This window comes from Salminus brasiliensis, chromosome 5 (genome assembly GCF_030463535.1).
Source record: "Salminus brasiliensis chromosome 5, fSalBra1.hap2, whole genome shotgun sequence".
Classification (NCBI taxonomy): Eukaryota; Metazoa; Chordata; class Actinopteri; order Characiformes; family Bryconidae; genus Salminus; species Salminus brasiliensis.
In genome coordinates this window covers 46403207-46415748 of record NC_132882.1, presented here as the reverse complement: position 1 = coordinate 46415748, position 12542 = coordinate 46403207, and the positions used below count along the sequence as shown (strand labels likewise).

The 12542-nt window shown below is 49.7% G+C and overlaps 1 protein-coding gene across 1 annotated transcript; it reads right to left on the bottom strand.

The window, feature by feature from the left end:
• Positions 1–519: 519 nt before the first annotated feature.
• On the bottom strand, positions 520–12199 carry has2 (hyaluronan synthase 2). The gene is made up of 4 exons (XM_072679106.1): positions 12182–12199; positions 4979–5605; positions 2127–2228; positions 520–1576 (listed from the first exon to the last, which is right to left on the bottom strand). The coding sequence occupies exons 2-4, from the start codon at positions 5603–5605 to the stop codon at positions 647–649; spliced, it is 1659 nt and encodes a 552-aa protein (XP_072535207.1). The 5' UTR covers positions 12182–12199; the 3' UTR covers positions 520–646.
• Positions 12200–12542: the final 343 nt, after the last annotated feature.

Below are 12542 nucleotides of genomic sequence, written 5' to 3'. Positions count from 1 at the left end.
GCTAACAAGCAAATGGCGCTTATTAGCATGGTGCTAACCGCATTCCCAAATCGTCACATTAAGTTGTTTCCATACATTTAACTAAAAAAGTGGACAAAAGGTATGACCGGAATTCAAGCTGAAAGCTACGTGGCTAATGTAGCCAACAAACAATGGAAGCTCCACTGATCAGCATATCGTACAAATTTAAGGCTATGAGAAGCTAACGTAGCTAACAAGTGGTAGAAGTGGGTATACCCCACCGACTAGTGTTGTGCTAACTGCATTCCCGAATCGTCACATTAAGTTGTTTACACACAGTCATTCAAGCTAAAAGCTACATGGCTAACTGACCAGATCATACAAATGTGGCGCTGCGAGGAGCTACGGAGGCGTGTGGCCTGCTGTGAACGCAGGAGCTGAAAACTGCGGGTTTCATTTTTTTGCCCAACCATCGCTTTAGCAGAGCTAGCCCTCGCCGCCGCGCTAACTCCGTTAACACACTTCAACTGAATGTCCTTTAGTGTCACAGCAGCAACAAGATCTCTCTCCTGTGACGTCCCGTCACCTGCGGAGAACCCATAGAGGAACCAAAGTCAGAGATTGTTCGCAATGTAAACGTTGGGGGGTGGGGGTGGGGGGTCGTTGTGGGTGGTAGGGGGTGCCGTTAGACATCTAGCACCATGTCGTACTGCTGCTCCTTCTTCCTCTTGCCGCACTTGGCTATGAGGACCATGTACAAAGTCAAGAGCACGACCCAGTAGCTGGCGTACACGATGGCCCCGATGATCAGCACGATCTTCTCCGACTCTGGGAAGGGCTTCCGTGTGTTCTGCACAACGGTGTACAGGATGCCCACAAAGAGAATGGTGAACCACACCGAGATGGGAATGAGCCCGATGAAGTTCACCACTATGGTCTTCCTGCCGGAGGTGCCCCAGCCCGACTTGTTGATGGTGGCTATGGCGAACATCTTGGCGGGAAGCAGGCTGGACATGTATAACACTGAGTAGAAGGACATGAAGACCATGACGACGTTCCCACGCAGACAGCTGGCGAAAGACGACTTGATGAGCGCCACGGCCTGGACGATCAGCAGGAACAGGAGGATGTTCCAGATCCTGCCCTGGTAGAACAGCTGGATGGCCGTGGCGATGAGGAAGAACGGGAAGAAGCCGGTGATCACCGCCTCGTAGGTCATCCACAGGTGGTGCTTGTGGAACCACATGGAGTTGTAGAGCCACTCTCGGAAGTAGGACTTGCTCCAGCGTGTCTGCTGGTTGAGCCAGCGCAGGTACGTGATGGGCGTCTCCGTCAGGCACTTGGAGCGTGCCGTGTACTTGGTGGCATACCCCAGGCTCAGCACGCGGTTGGTGAGGTGCCGGTCGTCGCCGAAGCTGCAGTGGCTGCCCATGAACGTCTGGTTGTACCAGTCCTCCAGGAACTCGTGCAGGAGGGAGTTCCTGTACATCCCCAGGGGGCCGCTGATGCACTGCACGCAGCCGAAATACGACTGGCACGCCCGCTCGATGTTGAAGGCCATCCAGTAGCGCACGCTGCTCAGGAACGAGATCCACGATTCGTACTTGTTCAGGATCTGCCGGAGAGAACAGAGCGGCACAGGCGTGAGAAAAAGTGAAGGGCTGCTTGTTAAACCAATCCTCGGGGGGCCCAAGACCGCCTCCATTTTTTGGGTGTTACGTTAGGAAAATTGGGGTTCCCAAAAGACTTTCGGGGGGTTTGAGGACCCCTACAGCAGCTGCAAGTGAGAACGTCAGAAGCGCAAGGGGGAGATGTTTGCTGAAGCTACAGGAGTAGGGCTGGGCGATCTGACAAAATATGACATTATGATGCCTGAAGGCATTTAAACATAATCACAATATTTTGACATGCAAATTAAAAATGGACTTGTTTTAAAAACTCAAAATCTCAAATTAAATTAACGTCCAATTAAACCCAAGACTAATTATGCTAATTATCCGCCTTTGATCACAATGCTGAGAACATACCCTCACACTGCCCACAACTAATCAGTACTATGTGGTCCAACGTCACTGCAGCAGGTACATTAACCCATTTGTGGGCGGAGCATGCACGGACAATCCCCGTTTATTGGCTACAGACACCAGTATATTCATAGACTGTACCTGCACGTCTCCGCCCACTCCACCAACCATGTGGTCTTCCTCCAGAACCTTCACCATCTCCACTGAGGATGCGGGGTCCAGCATGGTGTCCGAGTCACACACCTGAAACACACACACACACACACCTGTTAGAAACCACATAAATGTACACACTGCCAAACAACTGTAACTTACAGCCTCTCGTAGACTAGTGCTTTAATCTACACTACATGTCCAAATGTTTGTGGACACCCCTTCTAATGAATGCATTCAGCTACTTTAAGCTGCACCCATTACTGACTCAGATGTGCAGATGCACACACAGCTTGTCTAGTCCCTGTAGAGAAGAAGAAGAACTGCCAATAGAATAGGACCCTCTGGAGCAGATCAACATCATGACCCTATTGGCTCCATGCTGCCTAATAATGCCAGGCGTGGGCTAGAGGGGTATAAAGCCCCCCAGCATTGAGGAGCTGTGGAGCAGTGGAGGAACTGTGCTCTCTGGAATGATGGTGGTGGAGCTCCATCCAGTACATTTGATTAGGATGAGTTGGGGATGAGGTGGGGGTGTGACCTCACTGTTGCTGAATGCAATCAAATCCTCACAGCAATGCTCCTCCAGAATCTAATAGAAAGTCTTCGTCTCTGGACAGTAGAGACAGTTACTCCAACAGAAGTAGGAGAGACTCTTTTTAATACTCTTGGTTTCAGAAGAGACAGTGAATGAGCAGGCGTCCCAATACTTTTGTCCATTTTGTGTGTAAGGAACTATTTATGTAGCAGAAGAGCAGATCACTCCAACGCTTCAAAAACCACGTGCCTGAAGTTCTTTCCTGGTTGTAGCCTTAGCGTTTCTACAGCAGAGCCTGAACGCTCGCTCACACAGATGTTCTTTGTGTTCAGTAAAAGCTCCTCTTTCAGGCTCTTACTGGCCATGAGGGTCCGACAGGAAAGCAGCCGCACGGCTGTCTAAATGGAGCACAGCCTCATTTTCACCTTCAGACTGTCAGAGACCTACAGGACATGTCAGAACACACTTCCAGGTCAACGCTCCATACTCAGAAGACACTTCACTGAGGTCTGGAGGTCTGAGCTCTTGCTGCTGGTGTTAAAAGTCAGGAATAAAAAAAACTCTGTGATCTAAACATCCAGCAAACCCACCCAAACAACCGGCTCATTGAGTGCTGTTTATCAGCAGAAGGGGTTGTCCAAGGACAGTAACAGCAAACGTCCCCTCATGAGGACACAAATGTCCCGAAAAATAAGATCTATTAGATCTAAGCAGTTATGAGGTGGTTTCTTATAACCGGCCTCGGGAACTGTACTGACCTCAAACCCACTGCCTTCAACTCAAAGAGCGCAGAGTTAACCCTTAAACTTCTGAACTGGAATTCTGATTGGGACACACATCATCAGACTCAGGCATATGGAAATTAGCTACGATCCGAATGTAAAGCGAGTCGCTTTCGGCGGCCGGGGAGCGACTGTGCTACGGGGCCTTTAGGTATTAGTTCATTAGTTCTGATGACGGACTCCTGAGCCTGTAATCCACCCTGATCAGCAATGAACTGGTGCAAATTATTGATTAGAGGAGCCGTAACTGAGCCGGTCATCACCTCTTTCAGCACACGGGCTCTATTGAGAAGTCACGACCTTCCCAATTTCCAGCCTGACGCCGCTGACAGTCACCCCGTCACTCCAGACCTCACAGTGCGAGGGCGCTGGTAGCGGTTAAGACAGCTAATCGCACTTCCGCAGAGCAGAGGTCAGGAGCTTCATTGGAACCAGGTGGCTTCAGGACAGAAATCACACCGTTTGTAGTTTCCCCCAGAGGTCCCGACGCGATTACCTGCGAGCGAGAGCTGCAGACTCGGCTGTGCAGAAACAAGGCTGATCTTTCATTAGGCCCATTTCCCAGATCAGTCAGGGAGCTCCTCAGCAGGGAGCAGATGTTTCCATCAGCAGGGAGAGTGGCCTCCAAAACACCACGCTGTTTAGTCTCATAAAGCTCCGCTCAGCAGACCTCAGCTGCACTGCTCTACAGGACACTGTAGGACACAAGGACGCAAGACACCATAGGACAAGGCAGGAGGACGGATCACCTAACGGACGACCATATAAACCACCTCAGCCATGGTTTGCACTGCAGCATTACGAGCTCTAGAAGACGGGAAGTATGAACTCTGCCACATGCTAAGCTAACACTGCTGCTAACAGTCTGACATCATCAGAACACCCTGACCAGACCAGTGGTTAGTGGGCCAGTGTGGAGTTTAGAAGCTTTAGCAGGTTTAGGCTCAACACGGGTTGAGTTTAGCAGAGGTTGCTATAGCAACGCTATAGCATTGCATGTTTCAAGGTAACAACTAGGATAATACCTAGTAATCCCATAATAACCACCTGAGAAACCATAGCAAACAGCTGGTAACGGCATAGGACTCTGCTAAACAATGGGACTGGTCTCAGTAATCACACAGGAACCTCCTGAGATGCAGCAGTAACAGCTCAGCAAGACATGAGCATAGCAACCGCTTGGGAATTGCTTATTCCTGCTTGAGCCCGTATTTCATCTCCAGAATGAGCTGGTAGTTTTGAGAAATTCGGGGGAAATGTGCACAGGACTGAACGCATAGGCTTTTGTTCCACCCTGTAACGGCGCCGCGGTACCAGGAAGTGTTCGGATTCATTCTGAAGGGGGTGACCGGTGGTTCACACAGCTGACTTCAGCGCCATTAAATAACCAGCCACTTCCTCCTACGACCCCCATTTAAACGGCCACAGAGGTGCCTTTGTGTTCTCCACCAGCCGCCTCGTTTAGACTGGCAGCTCAGACGTTACCTCAGAGAGAGAGAGAGAGAGAGAGAGAGACTCACCTGCACGTAGTCCACGCTCCTGCCCAGCGCCTTAAAGGCCGTGTACATGACCTCCCTCTTGCCGCCCCACTTCTGCATGATACACACACACTTGTTGTCGAGCACGAGGCGGGAAATCTGCTGCAGGCTCTCTCCGTACGACTCCTCCGTCTCCTCTGGCCCACGCTGGTGGTAGTTGCTCTTCCACACGTAGGTGGCCGCCTTGTCTCGCCCCATCACGTCCCGGAAGATGTCCATCATGTAGTTGTCGTCGGCGGCGTTCCCGTCGATCACCATGATCACCTTTATGCCCGGGTAGGTCAGCCTCTTGACAGAGATCAGGCACTTTCTCAAGTAGTTGGGGTCCTCCTGGTAGGCGGCAATGCACAGGGCCAGCGACTTGTTGAGCTTGATGGGGGTCTCCAGGGACCTTCTCATGTTTCGATGCTCCAGCAGAGCGAACAGGCTCTGGATGATGAGGTGAATGACCAGGATGGCCCCATAAAGGCCGAAGGACATGTAATTGCCCGTAGTGGTGAAGAACTGGTAGCCCATGATGTAGGCCGTGGAGATCCCCACGAGCAGCGAGACGCCGAACAGTGTAGTCCCAATAATCCTCAGGTAGGTGATCACTTTTTCACATTTCATCTGAAAACCACAGAACAGACAGCGGAGGTTAACAGCAGTGCGGGCGCAGGAATCATAAACGCCATGATCTGGAATAACCTTGCTCAAATGTTGCAGGTCTGCCCCCTGGCCTGGATGATGCCTCATCTTCAGGACGTTTTCCTAAAGTGCTCTACAGGAACTTCTTCCCACACTTTCACGTCCATCTTCGTGGTACACGCTAAGCACTCGAAGGTTCTCGGACTCAGGGCAGTGCTGGAACCCTCTATTCTATTAACCAGGAGCTAGATAGCAACTGAGTCATGGCCTCATATTCTTTTGGCCCTCCTGCATATCGCTGCGGAATGATCATGATGACCTTATTCAGGTCCAGAAAGTAGAAAGGATTTCCAACTTTCGGGGGGTTGCTAGGGTGTTTCAGGGGGTTGCTAGGGTGTTGCACTAACTATGTTACTCCAGATGATTGAAGCCCTAACAAATGCAGATGTTCTGGTGCGGGTCAACTGCCAAGTTCAGAACCCACCAGAAGCTGGTTCTTTCTAAATGGACAGGCAATTCAGAGTCAGGTATGGCAGCAGCAGGTGTATTGTGGGTAGAGAATAAAAATGCAGGTCAATTTCTACCCACAATACACCTGCCGCTGCCTTACCTGACCTGAAAGTTCCGTAACTGGGCCGCATCTGGCCCAGAATCGCCTGTCAATTTAGAAAGAACCAGTTTCTGTTGGGTTCTGAATATTGGTCACCTGTCACCTGTCACATAGTAACTGCTTAGCAACAGCATAGCAACCACTTGGAATGGCATAGTAACTGCCTAGGAACTACACAGTAACCGCCTGGAACACTACAGCAGCTGCTTAGCAACAACACAGAAAACATCTGGAAAAGCATCTAGCAACTGTCTAGCAGCCACCTAGCAACAGCATAGCAACCACCTGGGAATTGCTTCAGCTGCACACTCTCGCTGCATGTTCTGCAGAACTATATCATCATGATATGGTCTCGTGTTCATGTCGTGTCGCCTCCTGTCAATCACGCCGTCCCGAAAACCACGAAAGCAGCAGAACATTTTAGGCGAATGTCTGAGTGGTCTCTACCGCCGCTGGATCCAGCTCCCCTCACTAATGCGTTTCCCCATCTGCTTGGCAGACTGCGCTGTGGAGCACCACCCTCTGACATCATCTGTTTATATTTCCGTGGGAAGACACGAGCAGTGAAATTCGGGGGGTGGGGTACAATATAGACCCTCTGTGCTGTTATTGCAGGGGAAGACCCCTCCTTGCTAATGAGCGTCTTTCGGAATAATCCCCTCTTACACTGCTCTCTCCCTCTCTGCACATCTGGACTGACCCCCCCCCCCTCCTCACTGAGGTCATGCAGCTGGCTCTGGCAGGGGTGGAGCTGTTTGTAAGCGAAGTCGATATGACGACTCCGACACAGCGCAGGTTTAAGTGGCACGTGGAGCGGCCTTTAGCGTCATCGCTGCTTTTACGAGACCCCCAGCCCTCCTCTGTTCAGCCTTCAGGACCCCACCTCACACCCGGACACGTGTAGACCCTTTACAGAACCCAGTTCTAAACCCTTTACAGAACCCTGCTCCAATCCCCTTACAGAACCCTGCTCTAACCCCCTTACAGAACCCTGCTCTAATCCCCTTACAGAACCCTGCTCCAATCCCCCTTACAGAACCCTGCTCTAATCCCCTTACAGAACCCTGCTCCAATCCCCTTACAGAACCCTGCTCTAACCCCCTTACAGAACCCTGCTCCAATCCCCTTACAGAACCCTGCTCTAACCCCCTTACAGAACCCTGCTCTAATCCCCTTACAGAACCCTGCTCCAATCCCCTTACAGAACCCTGCTCTAATCCCCTTACAGAACCCTGCTCTAATCCCCTTACAGAACCCTGCTCTAATCCCCTTACAGAACCCTGCTCTAACCCCCCTTACAGAACCCTGCTCCAATCCCCCTTACAGAACCCTGCTCTAACCCCCTTACAGAACCCTGCTCCAATCCCCCTTACAGAACCCTGCTCTAATCCCCCTTACAGAACCCTGCTCTAATCCCCTTACAGAACCCTGCTCCAACCCCCCTTACAGAACCCTGCTCCAACCCCCCTTACAGAACCCTGCTCCAATCCCCCTTACAGAACCCTGCTCTAACCTCCCTTACAGAACCCTGCTCTAACCTCCCTTACAGAACCCTGCTCCAACCCCCCTTACAGAACCCTGCTCTAACCCCCTTACAGAACCCTGCTCTAACCTCCCTTACAGAACCCTGCTCCAATCCCCCTTACAGAACCCTGCTTTAACCCCCCTTACAGAACCCTGCTTTAACCCCTTACAGAACCCTGCTCTAATCCCCTTACAGAACCCTGCTCTAATCCCCTTACAGAACCCTGCTCTAACCCCCTTACAGAACCCTGCTCCAATCCCCCTTACAGAACCCTGCTCCAATCCCCCTTACAGAACCCTGCTCTAACCTTCCTTACAGAACCCTGCTCTAACCCCCTTACAGAACCCTGCTCTAACCTCCCTTACAGAACCCTGCTCCAACCCCCTTACAGAACCCTGCTCTAACCTCCCTTACAGAACCCTGCTCCAACCCCCTTACAGAACCCTGCTCTAACCTCCCTTACAGAACCCGCGCTGAGGCCAGAATAAGGAGGAACAGAGAAAAGGGTGGAATCAACAAGCAGAACGCTGAGATGGATAAAGCTCTTTCAGCAGCTCTACCAGCAGGAGACTAGTACTGAACTACAGCGGAGTTTAAAATCGGACTAACTGATTAGGCCTCATTAGATAAAGACCAAGCTCACATGAACACCAACAGCTGAAGGTGTTGGACAGTAACGGTCCTGATTGGACACCTTTGAAGATTGAGCTTCATGCTGGTTGTGAACCGCTGGTGCAGAGCTGCTGTGTTGAAGGCCGGTAGGGTGGGGTCAAACCGCACCACAACCCGTCAGCTGAGTCACTCTCAGTGGGGAAAACTCAGATTTCCCCGCTCAGATTCAGAACTACAGCAGACCTGAAAGCCAGCCAGCAGAACCCTGCACTGCACCAACATCCCAGACACAGCTGGGGTTCAGGTTCCAGAGCTCACTCTCACAGCCCATCTACAAGTACCCTACTAACTACCCTACTAAGACTAGTACTGTACTACTGCAGAGTTTACCCCCCCCCCCCCCCCCCCCCGCTTCACTCCACTGAGAGGTGGAGTTTATTAATTATCAGAAACCATTAGACCTTCTCTGAACATCTGGACGGCCCTGAAGGTTCCTGACTGCATGTGACCTTGCAGCGGTCAGCAGTTCAGCTGTGCTCCTTCTTCAGCAGATATCTGCACTAACAGCAGCTCTCCAGTGAAGGCCGGGTCATGCTGGGCCGAGGAGACTGATAAGAATGGGTCCAAAACAGCGGTACATCATATTAGACTGTTCATGAAGATGACGCCGAGCACCAAATATAAAGAACCCATATAAGCTCCCCAGACGAAAAATCAAGGTGTTTAAGGTGGTAGTACCCTCAGGCTCCTGCAGATGTGCACGAGCATACATCTGCATTTGAACCCTCCACTAGTAAACGCTGGTCCGGGTGGGTTTAGACCCAGTTCCTACACTCGATTCATGTTCAGACATCTCCTTCTGCAGATCTGCACATCAGCGATATCGGATACCGGCTCAGAATTCCTCTTCAGAGCGTACAGAGCAGCTGGGGTTCTGACAGCAGTGCAGGGTTTAAATAAACCGCCTGAGAGCCCTATAGGAGGGTTCTTTAAAAGGTTCTTCAGTAAAGGCAATGTTACCATATAAAACCAGAAGATGTTGATGATTATTTGGCCAGAAAACCTTTTGCAGATGTTTTACGAAGTAGATTTTAAACAAAAGGTTCTATATAGCACCAAAAGGGTTCCACTAGATATTTCAGTACGATACAGAACTCTTTTTGCTTGGAGTGCACACTCTTCACAACCGGGTTCTTCCATGGTTCTTTAGTAATCGCAACGACTCCATATACAACCACCTCCTTTTGCTCACAGTGTGTGGCTCGTTTCCCAGACCCAGATTAAGCCTAAGCCTGGACTAAGAGAGGGATTTTCCGTGGAAAGTCCAGGACTAGTCCTAATCCTTGCTCAGCAGAGCGGCTCTCAGAGACGTGCCCCTCCTCTCTGCTTGGGTGGGCAGCAGTGCACTCTGGGACAGAGCCAGAGAGGAGTGTGGGAACTCTGAGTGACGGGGATGGCGTCCTGCCACAGCCGCCTCCCAGACAAACGCTCTGACATCCGTCACTCTCCACCTCCCCGGAGCTCTGCAGGGCTTCTCCAGTCCGACACGGGTTCTGCTGCTGTACACTTCAAGCAAAAAGCGTTCTTTGACTCCAATGTTGGAACCCAATTTTCTGGTGCTATGTGGAACCTATCAATCTACCAATGCAAGGAACCATGGAGCCAAGCAAAAAACCAAGATCTTTTGAGTTGATTTGGATCCACATTGAACCACTGACTGAAAAGAAGGTTCCGTATAAAAAGAACCTTTGGTTCTGTACTCTTGCTGAGAGTGCACAGCATACTGTCTATAGCACACAGTCTATGGTCCCCTTATTGAGGAACAGTCTAAAGTACTTACTCACATAACATTAATGTTCTACCACCTTGCACCATATGTAGAGGTTCTTTACACTTTAGAAAGGTTCTCACATCACTTCTACACAGATTCTAATACAGGGTGGGTGTTTCTAATAAAGTGGCCACTGAGTGTGTGTGTCTATGTAGACTGGAGAGCAGAAGTCATGGGGCTGCTCTGACTCACAGGTAAGAATTTAGCAATCACAGTTAAAGATGACTAATCACAGGTGAGGAAGATGAGGAGATGTAATTAGTGTGTGATAATTGTGTGTGTGTTTATTGTGAGGCTCCACCTAAATTACTGTGGTGAACTCCGACTGTGGGAGCCCAGGACCTGCTCTCCAGCATCAGTGCCGCATGTGGGAGGTGTGCCTCATCAGGATGTTTGGGGTTTAGGATTTGGCATCATGGTTCTAATCACTAGGTGGAACGTGTAGTTAGGAGATTTGGATGAATTGAGGGATTGAGGGGTCAAATTGGTCAACTTTCAGCTCTCAGATTTCGGGCAGCAGGTAATGAGATTTGTAATGATCAGCGAAGCACTTCTGGTTCCCTAAAAAACATCCATGGTAATCCATATCCACCCATACCCAGTCACACCATCTACAGCCATCCATGCATATCCATAATCCTACTCATACTAACCCATCAACCCAGGCCCATTCAAATCCATACATATCCATTTGCATCCATATTATTCCACACCCTTACATATCCTTACACCCATACATCAGAACCCATACCCATACCATCAGTACCCAACCATAGTTCTTCCCATACAAACCCATTTCTATCCATAGCCTTAATCCATACCCATCAGTGCCCATGCCCATACCATGCATAATTCTACTCATACTAATCAATCAACCCAGACCCATACCCATTCAAATCCATTTCCATCCATATTAATCTACACCCTTACTCCATACATCAGTATCCATACCCATACCCATACCACCCATAATTCCTCCCATACAAACCCATTCAAATCCATACATATCCCCATACCCATACTCATCCATACCCATATAGACCATCTATATCCATATCCACCTATAATCCTATCTATAATAATAAATACATAGCCATACTCATCTGTACTGTTCATATCCATACCCAGGTATTCCCATTCCTGCCATCCACACCTGTCCATAACCCCTCTCTAGATCAGAGAACTTCCCCAGGACTCAGCTTTAGTGTCCAGGTGTGGGATTTCAGGCCTATACTCACCACCAGCAGCAGCACTAGTACTGGACTACAGCAGTTTAGGTGCAGTCCCCAGACCCAGACTAAGCCTAGGTCTGGACTAAATGCTAAAGTCTGGAATGGCAGACTGGACCAGGACTAGTCTTAATCCTTGAGTTAAGTCTGAATTAATGAAAAGCTGACAGGCTCTACTAAAGCTTATTAGTGTGGCTATGCTAAATCAAGCAGTTTATGCTAATACCATGATGTCACAAGACTGGCTGCGTTACGTCACGTTGTGAAAAGTGATTTTAAAAAGTATAATAAATATATATAAATATATATAAATATAAATAGTTTTACATTTTTTTTATTTGAGCTGCTTTACTTGCACAGAAATCCGGGGCTAAAACTGGCCTGGAACTGGAATAGTCCGTTCCACCTTAAACCGTGCCTGAGGCGACTGGACTGAACTGCATCATTTAAGGTGGAACGGACTGTTTCAGAAGCTCAGAGTTTCACCAAAAAACTTTTAAGTTGCTCTTGTTGGTCATCAGTGAACCCAAAACGAGGAGGTCGCCTCGCCACACACACACACACACACACACACACACACACACACACACACACACACACACACACACACACACACACCCTCCAGAGCAACCTCCCCATTCATTCTCCCACAGCCTCCACCCTTAAACCTCCACCCTTAAACCTCCCAGCCCATGTTTGGCTCAGGTGTGTGCAATTGATTAGACTTGACTGATTGACTGATTGGCCATACCTTGAAGCAGCTGGCTGGGCTGGTCGTCCCTCTGGATGGATGGAATCAGGATGAGGCTGGAGAAGCTCCAGGAGAACCCTGCATTAAGACTCCCTCGTGTGAGCAGCAGCAGCAGCAGTGTGCTGTATCCATGTAAGGGTTCTCCAAGTGCTGTGGTCCTCAAGACTGCTGCATCGTCCTGACAGTCATGGTTTTGGTGTTGGAAAGTGGCACAAAGTGGAAGAATCCTCTAAGTCAATGCTGGTGATGCTGCTTCACGTGTTTTTGCCCCAAAGACCTTCTAATGTGTTCCAGACGCCACACGTTTATGCCTCCTGTAGCTCATACATTTGTAAAGAGTCTTTTAAAGCAGGCAGGCTTT